We start from the raw sequence: 21,911 nt of genomic DNA, 5'->3' as shown, positions 1-21,911 counted from the left end.
TTAAAACCTCCCTTCAGCCGGGTTTGAAGCTAAAAAAAACGCTTCTTCAATATAAAAAATAAAGCAAACTACAGTCACTAATTCCTATGAGCGTAGCTAAGGGGAGGGTGGGGTGGGGTTGAGTTTATTCACGAACACGATCATTTCCTTGAGTTATAGTAGTACATGTAATAGTACATGTTGGGATTGGAAACTATAAACCCACTTCCAATTAAAAAAACAAAAGCTACAATCACTATATTCCATGATCATAGCAAAAGTCGGGGGTTCGAGATTAAAATCGATCTCCAATAATAATAGTTTTAAAAAAATAGATTAAAACCCATATGTTAAAACCATAGACATAAAAATTACAAGTAAAATAGCAAAATGCCATGATCGCAGCCAGGTTGGTTTTTTTTTTTGTTGAGAATGTTACCCCCTCAACCCAAAAGTAAAAACTAAAGCAAAACTACAATGAACAAATTTCATAACTAAAATATAAAATAACGTAAAGCAAAAGTGTAATTACCTCATGAGTGTAAAAAAAAAAAAAAGATTTCACCCTTTCAGCCCTCTTTCTTATCCTTGCTGGAATCCATTAATAATAAAGTAAATCTAAGTTACAATTCAAGCCACAGCCTAAAAAAAAACAAACCAACCTAAAGCAAACTGCAGTCATTTGAGATTCAACACTATCCCAGATTCACGCTTCACAAATTGACCTGGTGTTGTACCAGTTCTAGCCTCTAGTAGATAGGACATTTAATATGTGACCTGTATTTTGTTAGAAGAATAGCAATTGCTATTGTTCCGAATACAGGAAATGGTGCTTAGCGCAGTGCTCTGCTCTGTACCCCCCTCCTCCTTTAGCTGTCATGCCACTAACTCCAGAAATAACCTATTGTAAATTAAAAGTTATTTATCCCTCCTGGAAAAAAATCCTATCTACGCTTATATATTAAATTTAGATCCTGGTATTTTTGACATTGTTTTTGCAGCAGTTCAAATAATAGTAGTAGTGGATTGTGCACTTGGTATACATATGATGAACATTTTCAATAGCTTGTGTATTTATTTTGTAAAGCCTTATCTTATAGCTTACAGACTTTACTTCAAAAATAAAAAATTATTACGTTCTACACATTAGCTGAAAACAGTTTTTTCCCCTCCGCAGTGTAAGGGAGGTTATAGATATGCTGATCAGTCAATTTGTTACTTTTTAATTTTTAATTCAACAAGTAGTCTATCAACAAAATTGTACAGTTTTAAAACTATGTAGGTCTACAAGCAAGCCATTTCTGTTTCTATAATCTCTTGTCTTCATAACTAAAGCAATCTATGGCTGAGATGCCTGCTTTCGTCATGAATGTTTTAACAATGTGTTATTCTGTATCTTATTGAATAAAATGGCATCAGAAAAATTGTTCACTTATGCTCTTTAAGGTGGAAGAGAAAAATTAGTAAAAACTCTAGACATGCCATTGCTTTATTCTGCTTGAGATCCTTTAGTTGTTCTTTTATAGGTTTTCAGACACTTCTTCAGAATATATAAGATAATTCCTTAAATTCCTATCTCAAACTTCCTGTATGGATGACGGCAGGGTTTAACAGTCTGAAGCTCATAATACCTGTACAGCCAACCATGCTCTCTTAATATCTAAGACATTTTGAGTTAATGGCCAAAACCCTCATGCCACTTAAGATCATTTTAAGGTCTGTCCATCATATTCAGAATGCTGGCCAAACCAGATTGCAAAATACTAATAACATTGCAAAAAGTTACCAAAATATTCTCAAGAACATGTGTTTATTTAAAACTGATGGAAAACATGAGACAAAGGAAATGAGAAACAACAACCTTAAACAGGTTTAGGTTTAAAGACATTTTTCTATGAATGAAACATCAATGTTCAAGACCAGCAAACAATAGACTCTGATGCCTTTGCAAACCAGCTTGGGAACCACTTAATCAGAAAGAGCAGTAAAACCACTTTATACATTCATACAAATGAAGAACATTTAGATACCCACTTTTTAATAGAATCATTTGCTGAGATATATAAATAGTCTGCAATGTGGACACAAGTTCTTCCAGATACAGTACATGATGTATAATGTAAAATTGAATTCACTAATGATGCAACACATGAAATGAATAACTTGGATTTAACAGACTGCTTTGTTATGACAACAGTTTTTTTTACATGAAATGTGTGCTAAATGATTGACCCAGAAATAAAAAAAAAATAATATAGGTCAGTTCGTACATTTAAAGCTATTTAGGGGTTTGAAGCTGTTCAGCTATTTCATAAATATATGAGTACCAGTAAATCTATGTATTTTTTTATAATACAATTCAAAAGAACGAAACTTTATGAATAATAAATCACACATACAACACATTATAACTTAAAATGATTAGTGTATTTTTTCAGGGTTTTTAAATGTGGATTTATTATTGTCTTTCAGTGAAGATTTTTAGTTTGTTTTAAGTTTGAGCATAAAAAAAACACAAAATAGGGTTGCATAAATAGTGATATGTATATATATATATATATATAACATATAATGAAAGTGAAAATAATTACAAACCTTTCATTCTCACAGTCATACAACAATAAAGCTCAAACAGTCATATTAAGAACACGTATCACAAGATTAAGGCACTGTGATAAGAAGAGATCAATTCTCACATCAATTCATCATCAAACATACCGCTAACAAATTATCTTTTTTTTTTGTTTCTCTCGTAAATCTCCCCAAACAATTTGAAAAACAAAACTTTTCCGAAATATTTTGAAAAAAAATGTAGGGTAGTTTGATTCTAGATCTAGTTCGATGAGACCTAATTAGATGTTAACTCAAAAAATAAAAGACACCCAAATGACAATGTTTCAAATATTTGGGCGGAATATAATGCTCAATTACTAATTTGGCTGTAGTAAAGTTCTACTAAAAGATTTGTACCAAACTAGAATCTATACTTTTGTCCTATGTAATGAACATGGATGACAACTTGCTGTAGGACAATTAAATTAGTTCTCCATGAACTGAAATAGAAATTTCAGCTAGTTATTTGTTGAGGATGGTGACAGGAGTTGGAATAGTTATACAATAATTTCAACTTAATGAATTTTACAATAATTTATATTACAAAGGCAATACACTAAAAAATCTATCACTAAAAATGTTGACAGGATTAATACACAGTGTATTCCACGTTTGCTTTTCAGTGACCAGCTGTACCTGTAATAGTAATTTTAAAAAACTGTTTATGATTGCAAAACAAAATAAAATCTACTAATACTTTTTTTTTCATTTGTTTTATCACAAAAAAAAAAAAAATCATAAAAGATATTTAAATTTTAGTGGTTACAACTTAATATTTGCAGTTTTTTTTTTAATCCAACAAACTATGATTGCATACTTACTGTATAATTGAGAACCTCTAACAGAGCTTTCATCATGTAACCTTGGTTTGTTGTCATACATATTTGATCCTGAAATAGAAATGTATGACTTCAAGTGTTTTCATGAGCATGTCATAATGAAGTGAGGTAAAGAAAGAGAAATGACAGGATGTCTGCCAGTTGACATTGTTTACCAAAATGGATCTAGTTTAAAAAATGTAATATATTTTTAGTCCACACTCCATGAGCTGTTTTAGGCCCATTGACTGTTATGATATATATAATAATCAAATTTCTCAGAGGAATAGTCTGTCACTCTCAACTGTCATCCAATAATTTCTGTTTTTAAAATTCAAAATCAAGCTTCATTTCTGTTAAGTTCAAAAGCATTATTAATTCCCATTTCTTTCTTTTTTTTTGGTTAGATATGTTAACTGAAACAGTATGTGACAGGTGAACAAAGAAACAGGATTTCCATTTGACAGACTTACCTTTCTGACTGCCAGCATACAACTGACTCTTAGCCTCTTCAGCTTCTTCTTCCTCCTCCAACATTTTGTTGTAGGAGTGCAAGAGGTACAGCTTACGTATAGGCACCAGTGCCAGCATGACTGTTGCATTAACAATCAGGCCTATAGCAACCGCAGCATCCCTGACCTTGATAGCACCAAGAATAGACACAGCACACCAAATGACCCAGCAGGGAATGCTGAGAATAAGTATACCAAGGATCCAACGAGCCTCTCGATGATTTTTGTTGCTAGAAAGAATTATAGAAACAAAACAACATTGTTACTTATTAGGTTAAGGGTTCTTGAAAAGAAAAAAATGTTTTTAGTGGGTGAAAAAAATATTTTAAGCTCTAAGTTATGAAGGTGTCCTTGTGGTTAGCAAGCACTAGGTCTTCTAATCTTTCCACATTAATTTATTTATAGCCAGTTTTAAGCTTTTTGCATTTAATGCCAAGGAAAAACAGCTTGTTTCTCTTTTCAACTGCTCTGTAACTGCTACACAGTGAGATGACTACGCTTGATTGTGGAGAGGAGTTTTATGAGGCAGTATAATTTGGGGCATTCAAATATTTGTTTGTTTGTTTAACATGTTTTGGATGCTCCTTCAGAGTTGAAGATAATTTACTTCCTAGTACAAACCTCTCACAGGACCACGTTGGATGGCACTGGGCCGGGTATGAGCCCAGAACCATCAATAATTCTGAACGACAGTAACCACATGACCAGGCAGCCACAAAAAGGAACTGTCAACAGTTTCATAAAGGTGGGATCAGTGTCTGCAGAGGGGAAGGTGTGTTGGCTTTTGATTATTTACATGGAATACTTCTTTATAAAATGTCAGATATCAAAGCAAAGATGAATCAGAAATATTTTCAAATCAAGTCAAACAGGATTTAGACCTAAAACTTTCATCTGAGATTTTCATTTCAGTTATCAGTTTTATCATCACAGACTGGTAGCTCAAGAATTCCATAAAATCCAAGCAGATGAGATTTTATTGGACCCATTTTACCCTAGCTAATCTAACTATAAGCAAATTTTGAAAGTTACACCACCATCTCTATGGAATTCTTTTTCAATTAGTTAGGCAAGCTGAAACATTTCAACCTATATGTCGCAATCAAAAATATACCAGTACTAGCATAAATATTTTATTGTTCCAAAATGAAACACAATACCTTAATCTGACAAAAAAATTGAATCAAATCATACAAAAAGGTTAAAACATGTGTTCACATTCCAAAGAAGTGGTATGCCAGTTTACAAAAACATGACTTACGATGAATAGGTGAAGAGTCCCACAATGAGTGAGAAAAATATAATAGCCATAATGTAGACTAAGGAAAGAACTAATCCTTCATCATAAAAGTCATCTGGTGAGCAGCGAGGCCAGTACATGCTGTTATAGAATATACGTTCCACATTTGGAGGCTCCAATATCAGCCATTCTGTGTTGATAATAACCTGGGGAATAGTGACTAAGTTGTTTAAGTAATTCAAGCAATAAACTAGAATAAGAAACTAGCCAATCAAATGCTTAAGACTGCCATCTATAGATTACAGGTTTTCTGAAAAAAACTTAGGGGGCTAAATGGAAATATTTGAAAATCTGACATGTTGATTAGTGTGTTTTACATCTTTGTACAAGCTAAACAACAACAAAGAAAAAGGTAAGTACATACAGCAGAAATATTTTAGTTAGAAGCATAATTTGAAACCAGTCAGCACAATAAAAATCCTCAGAACTTTTAATTAAAGATGGGAAATATGAGAAAACTATATTAATCGTCATAATCTGAAACCTGCAAGATCAATTCTTTCACAAAAAAACTTTAGTTGAGAAGCTATTACACATTCAAGTGTTCTATTACATAGCAAAATGTTCTATCACACATCCATATAAACTATAACAGAAAAGCTTAAAGAAGTTAATAATGAAGACATTTTAACAAATGCTACTACAAAGAAATGTGATTATAGCCCAAAGAATAGAAATGGAAATCAGCTGATGCAATAAAAAAATTGTTCATAGATTTTTAATACAGTTAACAGTTATTAATATTTAAAACCAAATTTTAAAAAATGTGTGCTAGAAATTAATTTTATGATTATTTGGCACACTTTAAGCCATGTTGTGCCCTTTAATCCCTCAAGGATTCTATTCTTTTACTCAAAAAATACAAACGGGATGAGAAAATCTTTATAAGTTACAAAATTAGTATTATCACACAAATATTACAAATTCTAGTTCTGGTTACTAACAGAATAAAAAATTGATAGTAAACATTTGTTTTAAATGAGTTTTTACATAACAAATTTAGTCTCCTAGTACTAGTAAGAATCTTCTCTGAAAATATCCATTATAACTTTAAAAACTACCATCAATAATTACAAATAAATATGTTGTCAAAAAAAACCCTCCCAAAATCATATTTTGTAGACATCCTTTTCATTTCTTGGGGTATTATCACATTCAAGTAAATTACTTCTGCACTGACCTGCACAATCACAAAAAACAGTGTCACTAAAAATAGACCAACTGGGCGACCCATCTTGCTGTATTTGACATTGTACACATCATGTTTGGCACGAACACGGAAGCAGTCAATCAGCTTCACCATCAAAGCAGAATATACAATCGCATACACCAAGCCCAAAGCAAATCTCCTCAGGCCACAAATGCGCTCGTCAGCATGGGCAATGAATGGGAAGACCATGAGGTACAGAAGGATGATGCCAAAGGAGAGGATGTAGCCAAGGATGGAAGTGCCGCCACGGACTGGGTACATGATGAGGAGGTAAAGGAAGATGGCCAGGGAGACTGCAGCACCCACTGCGGCAATGACTGATAGGATAACAGCCCAGGCTTGTGGGAAACGGTCAGCAATGCCTGGGATGCTGTTCACTGTCACTTGCTGCCCAGTTTGAGGATCAGTATATCTACCGTTCACCTGAATTAAATAGAAAAGACATAAAATTTAAAATGTTTAAATTGTTTAATTATCAAAATCTCTCATTAGCAATCATGACTTAAAAAAACAAACATTCAGAGTAAAATTTGGCTTGTTTTGTTGCATCATTAGGTTATAGTTCTGCAAATGTAACATACTCATTAGAAAATAAATTAAGGTTTACCTCAAATAATTTGGTAAGTAGCTTTCAATTCACAATGAAATAAACTGTGTCTGGCAAATATATGCCAGGCACAGTTTATTTCATATATATATATACATAAGTTCTGGATCAGAGATGTTGAAGGATCTGCCATGGTGTTTAGGATTTTTGCTGCAAACTACATGAAGGTTGCCATCTCCTGATTTTTCATCAGGATTGACTACGGAGGCCTTTCCTATTTTACATATTTAAAACCATAACTAAACAACAGTGACAAACAGAACCCTCATGTACCCCTCTTAGTCTCATAGCCTGACAGTGAAAACCAAAAAGATACTCTACATGCATTATTTGATTTATTCTTTTTTTTCTTTATTTACTTACTGAATTGCATTATTAAAGATATTTCAGAAGATAATTTTACCTTTACACTGGAAGGATCTGACAAAGATATTGGCTCATATGTCCATGAGCTTGCAGCAGGAAGCTGACATGTGCACCGGGTGCCTTGGGCACAAGAGGATGATGGAACCAGGCCTCTGTTGTAAAGATTGCCAGCAGCATACTGGGAGAGGTCAAGGGTCAATCCATTGTTTGTGAACTCTCCAATCTGTGGAAAAAAATGTTTAAATATGTCACCCACGTTAGTTCATTTTGTTTTAGCAAAACCTTTAAAATGTGAAAACTAGAATATATTTATGATAGTTTAAAATATTCACTTTAAACCCATTAATGATAAATATAGAGCTTTTAATTAACCATTAGCTGATAAATATAGAGCGTTTAATTAATCATTAACTTATAAATATAGAGCTTTTAATTAACCATTTACTGATAAATATAGAGGTTTTACAAACTGAAATTAGTTGATAGTTTTCATAAATTGATCATCATGTAAGAGTTAATGGCCTTTACAGACTAACCCTTATCTAATAACTTATGATAGTGAAACTTTGGATCACAAGCCCCAAAAAATCTTATAATTAAAAGGAGATATCTTAATTAGCCCACCTGCTGAGCAACATAAGGGTTTGGTGCAGCTGTACTGACTTGATAGTTCTTGATGACGTAACCAGCTTTATAGCCATCAAAATTAAATGAAAAGGATTTATCTCCCAGCAGCTCAGGCAAAACCTAACAGACACACACAAACACACAAAAAAACATAAATCAAGTTTAATTATAAAAAGTGCAAAGTAAATTAAAATAAAAAAAAATTCACTGAAACCACATTGATGTTTTTTTTTTCTGTCTATACAAAAATAAGTATCACTTGAAAAACCTAAAAATGTAGACCAAATTGATTGCTCTACTCAATGTTTACTAAGTCAATAACTAATGTTTACTGAATGAATAACTAATGTTTATTGAATCAATAACTAATGTTTACTGAATCAATAATTATTGTTTACTGAATTATACCTCACGTTTACTGAATTAATAATTGTTTACTGCATTGATACCTACTCTGAAGTTGACTTTGGAAATGCTGTTGTAAATTTCTTCATTTTTGTTGGGACGGAGCTGAAGACAGGCAGCAATGCCCAAGTTCAGGCCTTTGCAAGCAGAGATGTCACTAAGACCTTGGGCAATGGACAGCACACTGATCATGACATGTAGAATGGTGGAGTCTTGAGGAATGTTGATGCTGTCCCAGACTTCATTGCCAGTACAAACCTTGGCATAGATCACATTGGTAGGGTTCTGCAGCAGAGCATATAAGTTGAAGTATTGGTTACATTATTTTCAAAATGTTATAGAAATTGCTTTCTAAATTTTGTAGAAATGATATCAGTAAATGGGATAATATGTTGATTGAAACCAATGGCAGTGATGAAAGTAAAAATTAGGATAAGTCAGCCTCTCCACACAAAACATAAGTTGTGGAAAGTAAAGGTGCTCATTCAATGATCAGACACATAGACTCACTAGCTTCAGAATGGTTCATCAAGGTTGAAATACCTACACTTAATACTCCATTAATGAAACCTATTAAATACTTATTGTTTAACCCCTTCATCCCTGATCATTATATCATATACCTACACTTAATACTCCATTAATGAAACCTATTAAATACTTATTGTTTAACCCCTTCATCCCTGATCATTACAAATCAATTCTCATCTCATCTGTCCCTTGACTTCTTCCTGTGACAATTCACGTAGCCAAATCCTTCCACTATTCCCACAGCAGCAGTTCTTAGCAGGATATCAAGAGAGAGGTCATTCCCTTCTTTCACTTTCTCCAGCTTTTCTTTGGACAACCCTTTCTTTAAGGCTCCCTCCACTATACCTTGAAGGATGACTTTTGATAGGGAGGTAGGGTTAGGGTTAGGGTTAGACAATATGACCAATATGGTCAATCATGGAATGTTATACTAAGAATCGCACAGAGACAGAGTATGGGTTAAAAAGACAAATCAAAATGGGTCTGTAAATGATCTTTGTAATTGTCAAACGTAGTTACTTCTGACAAACACACACAGACACACACAAGGCTGCATGCACACACCATTCTTTACCTCAGTGTCCAAAATGTTACACTGGTGAATAGTTTCATAGATCTCTTGGAACCAATCCACTGGGATTTTACCCAGGTTCCTGTTCTTCCAACTCAGCTCTTGACTAATGTAGTTCTTAAAATCCTGAACAAAGGCTGACCTTGGCTCAATGATAAGTGACCCGGCCATCTGAGAAACAAATGACAACATTTTACAAAGCAGAAAACATGTTTTATTTTTGAGGTGACTAATTATTGAATCAATTTTTTATGTTCTCATAAAGGAAAAGAAATAATTGCATTGAAGAAAATTCATTTCTTTTGTCTACATCCATCATTGTTTGCACATTTAAATAAGCAAAGTACAAACAAATAATATAAAAAAACACCAAAGCTTATATTAAGTGTATCAATTAGTTTGCATCAGTTATGTAATGAAATTTGTAATAGATCTAGATTAACAATAATAAATTTGTGCGATTAGAGATATTTTTACCAATTGTTTTTGTTTAGCGCAATTTCATGCTTTTAGCTTTCTCAATACGCTATGATCCTATAACTTGTCTGGACCATGTGGAAAGAGGTTGGGGAGAAAGAATGGGGTATCTGGATGATCGTTTTTTAAATCTAATTATTAAAAAAAAAGTATACGACCTGAATCGAACTCATGGGCTAAAGCTTTCTTATGCTCTGCTAGTGAAGAGCATATCAACATGGAAGATATTATTAGCCTCAGATGACGAGACCTATAAAGGGGACTAATCAAGCATATACCACCAATTCAGTCAAGTACAATTCTTTCCCTTGTTTGAGATACCAAATTTTTTTAACTAGGAGGATGGAACTTTTTTTTTTTTTTATAATACCTCTTGCTCCAAGTTGGTTAGTAGGCTGGAGTCAGAAGTCCAGTCATAGGGAACTATCCAGACAAATCTACCAGCAAGGCCAAGTGATTGACTGGCCTCCATCAACAGCTTTAGGTGGTCAGGACTTACTAGCAGGACAACAGCTTTGGATCCAACCTGAAATCATTTAGACTTTTCATAAACCTATTTATTAAAAATGTACATATACATAAAGATATGACACAAAATAAAATTAACCATGAAATTATTTCTTTACACTGTGATTACATTATCTTAGGGTTAAAAAGTTATTTGCTTTTGTTCAGAAATCCTCAAACTGTTGAAAGTTTACAACTGTTTAAAAATCATTATTAATAACATCAACCTTTTTAAGATAAAGATATATAGCTGCTTACATTCTGGCTTAGAGTCTTTAAAGCTTGTTGAGCTTCAGCCAATGAAGCATTTGATGACAGTGGAACAGAATTGGCTACACAGGCCCCAGCAGCTCGGGAGCTAGACACAAAAAAAGACAAAATATGATGGCGGCAACTCTTCAATGCAATATGGTTAATATGATGTAATCATAAAAATAGATAAATCAAACTAAACCTAAAATGTTAAAACATTTTAACAGAGTTTGTAGGATGTCTGTAAACATTCCTTCAATTTTCATTTGAAACAAACTAATATGTTCACTGGCATCCCTTCTACAAACAAATCTCCATACAATAAAGATAATCAGGGATTAACTACCTGTCCAGCAGTGAGTCTGATGCAGTCTGATAGGCCAGTGAGTCAGTGTACAGGACAGATAGGTAATCCCAACCTGCTGATTTGGCCAGCTGATAAACAATGTTTGCAAACAGTAAGTTGTCTGCCCTGGTTCTCAGGAAATATGGGAACTGGAGGCGGTCACTCAGCAAAGCACTGCCAGCAGTGGGGGAAATGCTAGTGATATCTGAAGAAAAAAAAAAGATTGACTGTTGAAATTGTGTTACTTCTTCAAGTGAATTGTTCATATTATTTGAGTTACCTCTAAATTATCATGACCATTTATAACAAGAACATAAAAAAAAAGGTGTTTTTATTATTGACAGAAGATTTTGTGAACTTTATCATTATCTTATGCTAAAAATTTATCAAAGACAGCATCACCCTGTGAGCCAACTAATATGACAAGATTTGTTCACTATGTACTTTGTTAAATAAAGTTACTTATAAAGACCATCCAAATAGCCTTTTCACCATCATGAGCTTCAGAAGCATATTTCAAGTAAAAGCTAGACAATCAAGTTTCATAAAACACAATTTGTTGGACAATTTTATATATTTTAATAAAATGTAAGCATGTCAAAGATTTTGTAATATATGCTGTGGTACTGATACCTAAAATTATACACAGAAAAGAAAAAAAATAAATTTGTTTACAAAACCAATAAAAAATTTTTTTTACTTTCATTTGACAGCATCCGGGCCACAGGAATTGTATTCCTGTCAAGGTCAATGACAAAGGCCACAATGGATGATGGTGAAAGAATTGTTCCTTTAACATCTGAGTCACACAACTGGTTGCCACTCAGCACATTGTAAACATCCTGACCTAAACGGATTGTCTAGCACAACAAAATGTATAGAAGATAAAACTATGAAGAAAAAAAACATTTTATTTTTCAGCTAAGCTAACCACTAGGACTACTATTAATGATCAAACATTTTGAAAAAAAAATTAGAATTATAGTGTCAATAGATATTGAATTTCCTTCAAAACCTAAAGAATCACACAAAAGTTAAGTACATTTTCTTGGTAGGTGTGAAATTTCACTATGCTATAAACCAAAACCAAACCAAGGTGATTGAATTTGTTTGAATGACAATAACGATAAGCTATCTAAAACCAAGCAGTATAGTTTAACATAATTACCTGAGAACAACCATCCAACGCCAAGCCATCCAGTTTTACTGAGTCTACTAGTGTACCATTAGCATTCAGATTAACTCGATCAATGGCATAAAAGAAAGCCAACAATTTATAAAGCTCTAAGCCTATATGATGAAAAAAAAAGTTTAAAACTATACGTTTTACAGAAGTGAGAGTAATTTAAAATTTAAATTTTTATACATGCATTGCTTATATTTTAATTTATTGCAAACTTTGGTTATTTATATACTAATTTTAATAATAAGAAAGGTTGGAATAGTTTGAAAATTCCCAAGACCCTCAGACATTGTCTTTTGAGAAGCTATAAGATCTTTAAACCTCCAAATCAGTGATGCCCAAACTACGGCCCGCGGGCCATATCCGGCCCTCAACGTGGTTTGGACCGGCCCGCCAAAACAAAATGTAGGGAAAAAAAAAGGTTGAAAAATTTATTTTTTCTGTTAGGACTCTAGCTTTTTTTCTTCGATGGATTTCATTCTAATCTATTTTCTTGTAATATTCATGTTAACTTTTTTTCTATAAGAACTCAAGGCTTTTTTTTCAGCGACAAGAATTGACAGTTAATTTAGAATTTACAGTCTTGGACAATACCGCGGCTGTCTAGAGCTAGCCGTGTTCTTGACATCTCATGTGTGTAACACTTCACATCTTTTCTGTATCATTTTGGTTCGTGTACTTTTGACATCAACATGATTGGTGCCGTGTCGTGTCACATTTGTACGTAAATGAAACGGGAGAGCCGAAGTAACGAAAATTGGATGTTGAAACTTCCAGGAAAAGTTGACTGATATTTTTTTTGTTGGTGGAACATAATAAGCCAACATGTTTGATCTGTAAAATGTGACTGTTTTTAAGGAACATAGCATAAACGGCATTCTAAAACAAACCATTACAAAAATATGGTGGCATTGTTGGTTTGAGTCGCCAAGAAAAGATCGCAAAGTTACGTCTAGAGTTGAGCGATTGACGAAAATATTGACCAAGAAGTCAAGAAATGAGTAGACTGTAATGTAGGCTACAGAGTTGCTCACATTAACAAGAGAAATGAAGCACATAAAAATGTGCTTGCTAGCAGTGATGGAATAAAATCGGCCTGAAAAAAAAAATGAAGCTGTCAGCGTTTCTGGCATGACAATAGCAAAGCGAGTCGAGTAGACGATGTTGGTGAAAATCATCCATTCATAACTAAATGACAGAGCAGCAGATTTTGAAATAATTACTATTGCTGATGAGGAGTGGCACCAACTGGAGCTGATTGACTTACAAATCCAGATTTCCAGCTTGAGAAATTTCAAACAATACAGACAATAGATTTCTACGCCGTGTTGTCTACATTTCCGAAAAAAACATTGATGGTTATGATCACAATGTTTACAAGCACTTATTTTTGTAGAAAACTTGTTCACCTGAAACCCTTGTTACGTAATTTAATTATGGTGTAAGTAGGCCTATTGGAGCCACGAAATTGTAATATAACTATTTAAAATGGTTTATTCTCTATTTCATTTTTTGGTATCTTTTTGGTTAATGTGGCCCGCGACACGAGTGTTAGAAATTAAAATGGCCCGTAGGCCGTATAAGGTTGGGCATCACTGCTCCAAATCATTAAGACAAAGGTAAATAAGACAAAAATAAGGGCCATGACCTACCTGTGCTGATACGGCCACAGGTCAGAGGCTTAGATGGGTCAGTTAGATGTATGTCCCCTATGTAGGCCACTGACAGCCCTTTGTTTCCATTGGTCTGCTTCATGAAACGGGACGGCATGGCAACAGGGAATGGGCAAACACAATCATCAACAGTGGGGTCAGTCCTTGAGGCATCACACTGAGCCTTGAAACTGTTGGTGTAGGTAATGTCCAGTTTGAGGAAATGTGTGTCATTGTATGAACCAACCTGGTGATGGAGTACATTACACCATTTATACATAATACAGATCTAGCATGGTACATGGGTTTAATTTAACTAATTATCACCTACTAAATCATATAAAATATGCCTAGTATCATGTTAATTTTGTGAAGTCTAGCACAATTTTATGTGAACTTTTTCAGTTCAATAATGCTCATATTCTATATCAATGATTTACCACAATACAAGAAATATTTAAAGATGATTTCAATGTTTAATGTTCATACAAAGTAAAGAATACTAGTTAAATTTAACTAGCGTTCAAGTCTAGGTTTAAACTTATATTTTATCATCTGTAACATAAAAACAAAAATAGAAACAAAAAACAAACACATTTTCAAAGTTTAAATTGACATTTCGTTAAAAAAAATTACAAGGGATGTAACTACTTTTACTGAACCATATTGCTACTAAGTTGTATTATAACAACATACATTTTGATATCTTATGTTTTGAGGTTGCTGGTTGGGGACAAAGCCAACACTTGTATGTGTGACATTGTAGATGTGAAAACCTCTGTCACTCTGCCCGTCGCTGGTGTAGAAGAAAGGCTGATGGGTGTCATCTGTAAAATTGACCTGTGAAGTGTGAACAGAACTGATAAAGTTAGATTCTTTTTAAAAGCTGCAGAGAAACCTAATATCAGAATTATGCAAGACCCAAAAAGATAAGCAGTAAGAAAATTGTAAAACAGAAATAATGAGCCATCCAAAGTGCCGCTGGGTTTTTGTTTGCTGGTATGAGAAAGGAGAATAGTAAAGCAAAAACATGAAAGTTGTGTACCTTGAGTAGACCTTCCATTATTTTTTGCCTTCTCTCCCCACTGTAATAAAACTTGGTACAAACTGAGGCATAGTTCTGACCACACACAGCCTCCAAGGCATTGTGGATGCCAAGTGCCACAGAGAACACAGCATTGATGACATAGAGGACATAGGAGTCTTGAACGTAGCTACTGGCCCGGGGTATGGATGAACTGAGGTCACACATTCTCTGGCGTGTGCCGCTGGGCGAGTCCCAATAACAGTTCTGGATCATCTCAAAGTAATCTTGGAACCAAGGGTTGAACTTGTAGTTGCTGGGGTTTTTCTTCTCCAAATATTTATCATAACTGTAGGAAAAACAAGGTTACAAAGACAGTTTAAGTGGAAATACAAACTCAAAATCGACCCTAGAAGTGGTTCACCAAGGCAGGTATCAATATTTTCAGAAAGAATATCATAATGAAATCAAAGGCAAATGACAGAGAAGAATGCAGAAAGAAGGTTGACAGATCTTGTGTGGTTACCCAAAGGTCCAGCAAACCAAGGGATAGGTGAAAGTGAATCTGACATTAGATGTGAACCTGGCGTAACTGATGTCTTATAATGAATATCTAATCTATTGTTTTGTAAAGGGTCAATCTCTTATTCAAAGCCTCAAGAAAAAAACATTTCCGTAAAAAAAAATAAAAAAAAAAATTCATTTCTTTTGTGTTCCATGGTGCTATGATATTGTACAATGTTTGCAGTTCACGCAATAATATGAAAAACTACTTATTAATTGTTGTTTTAAATTATGTCCAACTTATTTGCATAGTAAATAGATTTTTTGTCTTTAAAGAAAGTTGATTTTTTTTTTGTAAATGTATCAAAAATCTAAAACTTTTTGCATAAATGTGTTAAAAAAATGGTAAATGGAAACTCCCTTACTAAAAAGCCTCCAGTGTTTGTTACTATTAATAGTGAATAGTTGTAAAAATGGTGTATTTTTATGAAAAACTGCTTGCATAATTGATTTAAAAAACTAGATTTTTCGCTTTCAGAAAAGAAAAAAGTAGCCATTGCATCAGTACTTTGAATGATCTAAAATATCATGATGTCCGATTTTCAGTTTCTCTTCTAGTTTCTGAGATCTAAACGGGACGGATGGACAGACAGACAGGCCATACAAAACTAATAGCGTCTTTTCCTCTTTCGAAGGGGTGGCTAATTAAAAAGTACATGAGACAAAATTCTTAGCAGGACCAAGGACTTCAGGTCAAAGATCATGTGAGTACAAAAGTTTTTGTGAATTAAAATGAAAATCATGTATGAAATCAAATAATAAATAATGAGAACTGTGTGAATTGAAAAGACCCTCATTTCAAAATTCTATTCTCCACCAGGAATTAAAGCCTCATTTTTGGTAACCTTGGTCTAATACCAGAACTGAGGAGGCAAGGTGACTGAGTGGTAAAGTACTTGGCTTTTGAACCAGGGGTCTCAGGTTCAAATTCTGGTGAAGACTGTGATTTTTAATTTTGGGATCTTTAGGGTGCATGTGAGTCCACTGAGTTCTAATGGGTACCTGACAATAGTTGGGGAAAAGTAAAGGCAGCTGGTCATAGTGCTGACCACATGATAACTTCATTAACCATGAGCCACACAAATAGATGAGCTTTTTAGCATCTACCATACAGATCATAAGGTCTAAAAGGGTAACTTTACTTTTACTTATGGTCTAATGACAATCAACTATACCAGTGTCAATTTGTGACCACAAAAAATATGTGAACTCTTTCAATGAATTGAAAGCTCTTAACTCTTTCTCTCCGTAATTATTTTCCCAGTTCCGATAGTATTATTCATTTTGCTCATTTGTATTTCACTATCCTATTATGATTATGCTTCCATAACTTTTGTGCTTAATATCAGAAAATGTTTTTGGTATTGAATTATAGGGAAATGCATGCTCTTTTTACAGAACTCAAATTAAAGATTATAAATTTAAAAATCAATTTAATTTAATGGGGTTAAATCAACGTTGGCATCGTCAATTAGGAGAGAAAGAGTTAATGTTTCATGGGGGAACTATGATGATTGCAACCCAATATATGTTTGATTCACACCTACAGACAAAATTTGACAGTAAACTACTCGTTTTATAATTCCATCTGTCAGTAGCATGTGTGGTAAGACTGAAAATAATGTTTGTTATTCATGCATGAAAGAGTTATGTTCCTTTGTTTATGTATTCTCAAGATGTGAGTATTTTTGAACAGTATACACATTACATGGTTTTTAATTTTATTAAGCTTCTGTATAACAAGGGGAATTTTGTGAGTGATTGAAGTTGGTTTCTTGGAGCAAAATACAACTATGTTATTGAGCAGATCTAAACAGTTTCAGTTATATATTATTTTCTTAAACTTTATTGAGATGACCATAATAAAGAAGTCTTTCTTCATAAGATTAAATACTGATGTCATTATAATTCACTGTATTCATCAAATCAATGAGAGACTGTGAGCTTGTATGACAGTCTTTTTAAATGTTAACTCACTGATTGACAGGTTAGTTCTACAAGCAAACATCTACAGGTAATGTAATTTTTAGGCTTGTAATACTATAAGAAAGTACAACTAACCAATCATGTTGAATTTAGCTCAAACTTACTCTGGTATATCAGCAGTCTCTACATCCAGTATGACCAAGTTCCTGTAGAACAGCAGTTGGTACAGCTTGGGGTTGTTAAGATAGTCAACATCCGCTCCCCATTTGTCTGTGGCTATAAACAGGTAGGTACGACTTACTTCAGAATCAGCACTGGCTGCTTCTAAAAGTGGCAGTGGGTTCTTCATCCATAGAATTACAACCTAGAAGGAGGATTTATTGGTAATTTTATTCAAACAATAATATGTACATTAAATTTTTATTTTTGTTTTATTTTCCTTTTTTTTTTTAACCTGATCTTACATGCCTTTAGTTTTCAAGATTTGAAACTATAGAACTAATTGGAAATGTAGATTTCCCTAAAACAGAATATATTAAAATGAATTTAACAATCAATTTGCACAGCATAAATTTTATTCCAAGACTGACTTCCCTTTTGTGTTGTGTTTACAAATAATCTAATCATTACCATGAGGATATAAACAAATAATTTTTTGTTAAACCTCAACATATTTGACACAGCATAAATAAACAACATGCATGCTCTAAATTGTACAATTCAAACCAAAAATATGTTTCACATTTCTGACATAAAACATGTACAAAAGTAAACATTAAACTTTTACTCTGTAGCAAACCCAACTAACACAACAACAAACTAGACAAAGCTTACCTGGGCATCTTTCTTGCTTTTGATTGTGCTGATCACACCTGGGGAGTCTGCTGCCACATTGCCACCCTCACCCACTAAGTACTCCTTGGTGATGCAGATTTTATTGACGTAGGACAGACGCTTAAATTCTTTCTCTCCAGGCTCTCCAATTTCATCAAAGGAGGTAATGACCTAGATAACGAATGAGCAAAATGGTGTCCAGTCACTTGGTTCCCTAGTCACTTAATTCCTTGATCACTTAATAACCTGGTCATCTTATCCTTTTATCCCCAAAAATTTTGAATTCTAAAAATTATGAACAAGTTTTTCTGTGCACATATATCATAGGATGCATACTTGTGTTGATAGCTAAAGTGAAGCAAATAGCAATAAACCCAATACATATTTACATACATGTGTAGATATATGGATAGAAATATATACACAAATACTGATGATTGTTCTATACCACTTAACAGAGTTTAAAACTTATATAGGAAATATGACTTTGCTCCAGAGGATGTGTGGAGTCAGCATTGATTGGAATAAATAAACAGCTATCTCAAAGTCAAAATTGAATTGCCCATATTCATGGTGACTAAATCAAGACTGATGAAAGGAAGAATGATTAACAAATAAAGAAGTAAAAGACAACCATAAGGAGATAATTCAGCTGCATGAATATTACATTCTTCTAATTGTCCTTGTCTCATAAGATTTCAACTACTTCCACTACACCTTGGCCATAGTATTAATCAGCCCTAACGTTTTTGATACTGTTTTTGATATTGTAAGTTTCCTCTTTGGCTAAATTTTAGTATGAAGAAGGGTAAAAAATTAAATGGGTGCTTTTGGTTAAAACCTAAAATGGCATCATTACAAAATGATTTCTAAAAAAAAAATATTATTTTATTGGAGATTAAATTGGAAAGATTTAACGACCAGGGGATTAAGTGGCAGGGATTTGAGCAAAACAAAACAATTTATGATATTACAAACTACTAACACAAAATAAGCAAACCATTTTAGACTAATTAGCAATTACTTATGCTTAATAATAATCCAAGATGAAGACTCACCTGGATGTTGTTGTAACGAAATTTTTTCAAGTAGGAAACGATGGCTCGGCTTTGTTTGTCATCAGCAGGTACAGATCTGAGAAAGTAGTTATACTTGTATCTATCTAGCAGATCCATTCCTGTAGCACCATAACTGATCTGATCATTGAACAATTATAATAATAATCTTCAATTTTTGTTCTCAACCAATGTTAACAGAGATAAGTATTACTGGACAAAAGCTGATTTTAGTTAGTAGCTATGCAGTTGAAAAAATATACACACATATTTTCTAGAAATCAAGTCCTAATAGGTAATCAACTAAAAACTATTTCAATCTATTATAAATGAGATAAACAGTCCTACCTGTGGAACTGCTAACTGGGTCAAGATATCTGCTACTCTTGTTGATGAGTCAGTATCCATGGTAGCAACATAAGCATCAATATCTCTCACACTTACAGTTTTACCATCTTTTTTAAGCTTCAAACGTTCGCTGTGTATGTTGGAGACCAGGTCAGCGGCCCTGGCAGGGGACTGACACATGTCAAGACCAATGCCACCTATCTGAGCCCCATTCAGCTTGCCTCTATGAAAAACAGATTTTAAATAAATGAATGTTGTGGGTCAAATAAAAAAAACAAATACAACTTCAAGTAGTAATGTATACCTATTGGCAAAAAAATAAGTTTCCATTTTGTAACCACAAGAGTACACCCCAGGTCCATCATGTCTAATACCTAAATTGCAGACCAGAGAATTTAAGTCATTTTGATATTTAAGGCTTGGCTATAATTCAAAATTTGAAAAATAATGTACCATTTACACTAAATTTTTTTATATAAAATTATTATTATTATCCTTTTTTTTGTTTTTTTTAATGTAATTATATCTTATTATTATAAGTGTAATAAGTTTAAAACCTAACAATTTCTGCAGCCCATAATTTATCTCTAGAATGGTCACCACAACAGCCAGCCACCTTTTCTCTCTCCAACATACTTCAGGCATTTATCACTGTTAGGTTAACTAACAACGCCACTAGTAAAACCAAATCTCGTCAGAACAGCAGACCATTTCACAAAACAATCTTCTTAGGCTATAAAACCAAAAGGATGGCTGCCTGGTCGTGCGGTTTGCGCACTGGACTGTCGGTCAGATTTATCGATGGTCCCGGGTTCAAACCCTGCCCGCTCCCATCCCCCATCGTCCTGCGGGAGATTTGGACTAGGAAGTAATTATCTTCAACTCTGAAGGAACATCCGAAACATATAAAACATTTTACAAACAAACATTTTACAACAAAAGTAAATGTATTAACTTTACCTAAATATACCAGTTTTATTATTGACATATTCCAAAGCAAAATGAAAAGCCTCTAGCAGCTGTAGTCCATGTTTATCATTGATAGCCCCACACGTAAATGGTGAAGACCCTCGCTTGTGAATATCAAATAAGCCTGTTGAAAATTAAACAAGTTACTTAGTAAACATTTAATTCCCAAACTCTTGATTTTTAATCTTAATTGTTTACTATGGTATGTTAATACTGAACTAATAAAATTATACTTACCAATGATATAGAACTGACCAGTAGTCATGGTCATATCTTGTATGCCGGAGGCAGCCGAGCTACACACCAGGCAGTCACCCAAACAGGTGGACAAAACGGATCCATAATTAGAGCTGAGCTCTGTGTCACTATACACAGTGAGGTCTGCATTCTTGGATATTTGACCTAGGGGTTGCTAAAATAAGGAAGACAGGTTTGAATATTATTAAATAACCCACAAGCAGGTACATTCAAAATGTATTTTCAGCTATATAAAAAGTATAACTAAAACCGCTGGTGCAATGTTAGTAATTGCTATCTCCAGGCAAGTGATGTGATAAGAATTTCAAGGAAACGAGGCATGTTCTCAAAAGATGTCAGCTATACTTAAATAAACTTCAAGAATCCATTTCAGTAAATATAGTAGATGCCTTATATAATAGGGATGGGAGGACATACCAGTGAAAAGCCATGTGAAGCTTTAAACAGATTAATGAACAATTCAAAAGAAAGATAGTTATCTGTAATGCTAGATCAATGAAATTCTTTGCTGTTTCTTAAATTATGAGCATAAGTTCTAAAACTTAAAGATCACACAGAATTATAAATAAGACTCTGGAATTGTTTGTTTGAAATGTTTCTGATGTTTCCTCAGAATTGAAGACTATTACATCTTAGCCCAAAGCTCCCACAGGAATGTAGGGATGGTGGCAGGATGGCTTAGAACCCAGAAATGACAGTCCAGAAAGCATACACCATGCTACCAAAGCTGCACTGTAGTCATTGATGCTACATTTGTGACATAAAGTAATAAAGTAATACATATTACTCAAAAGCAGGGGAAAAAAAGATAAACCATCATGGGGGTTCTTATGAAAATTTTGAATAAATAAAACAATGAGTGATGAAAAGGCTCCTATATCAGAACATTGTTTTGTGGTAATTCAATGGAAGTTAAAAATATTTAAACTAAGAAATGTGAACTTAAACTATATGTTAACAATAACCAAGAAATACTT

The 21,911-nt window shown here is 33.6% G+C and overlaps 1 protein-coding gene across 1 annotated transcript in view; it reads right to left on the bottom strand.

The window, feature by feature from the left end:
• Positions 1–1,772: 1,772 nt before the first annotated feature.
• Positions 1,773–21,911, bottom strand: part of LOC106050493 (uncharacterized) — a 43,145-nt gene continuing 23,006 nt past the window's right edge. Inside the window, exons 18-40 of the mRNA XM_056006841.1 lie at positions 20,914–21,088; positions 20,668–20,800; positions 19,708–19,930; positions 19,363–19,500; positions 18,305–18,475; positions 17,635–17,834; positions 15,002–15,329; positions 14,653–14,796; positions 13,957–14,203; positions 12,290–12,411; positions 11,822–11,981; positions 11,122–11,326; positions 10,782–10,881; positions 10,387–10,542; positions 9,543–9,710; positions 8,486–8,722; positions 8,030–8,152; positions 7,443–7,628; positions 6,403–6,855; positions 5,184–5,368; positions 3,884–4,152; positions 3,414–3,482; positions 1,773–3,228 (exon numbers count right to left, since the gene is read on the bottom strand). Of these exons, the coding sequence (XP_055862816.1) occupies positions 3,212–3,228; positions 3,414–3,482; positions 3,884–4,152; positions 5,184–5,368; positions 6,403–6,855; positions 7,443–7,628; positions 8,030–8,152; positions 8,486–8,722; positions 9,543–9,710; positions 10,387–10,542; positions 10,782–10,881; positions 11,122–11,326; positions 11,822–11,981; positions 12,290–12,411; positions 13,957–14,203; positions 14,653–14,796; positions 15,002–15,329; positions 17,635–17,834; positions 18,305–18,475; positions 19,363–19,500; positions 19,708–19,930; positions 20,668–20,800; positions 20,914–21,088 (4,209 nt within the window). The 3' untranslated portion in view covers positions 1,773–3,211. The remainder of the gene's footprint in view (positions 3,229–3,413; positions 3,483–3,883; positions 4,153–5,183; positions 5,369–6,402; positions 6,856–7,442; positions 7,629–8,029; positions 8,153–8,485; positions 8,723–9,542; positions 9,711–10,386; positions 10,543–10,781; positions 10,882–11,121; positions 11,327–11,821; positions 11,982–12,289; positions 12,412–13,956; positions 14,204–14,652; positions 14,797–15,001; positions 15,330–17,634; positions 17,835–18,304; positions 18,476–19,362; positions 19,501–19,707; positions 19,931–20,667; positions 20,801–20,913; positions 21,089–21,911) is intronic.

Source organism: Biomphalaria glabrata, chromosome 12 (assembly GCF_947242115.1).
Source record: "Biomphalaria glabrata chromosome 12, xgBioGlab47.1, whole genome shotgun sequence".
Lineage (NCBI taxonomy): Eukaryota > Metazoa > Mollusca > Gastropoda > Planorbidae > Biomphalaria > Biomphalaria glabrata.
The sequence above is the reverse complement of the archived record's forward strand: the minus strand, read 5'-3'. Positions and strand labels throughout refer to the sequence as shown.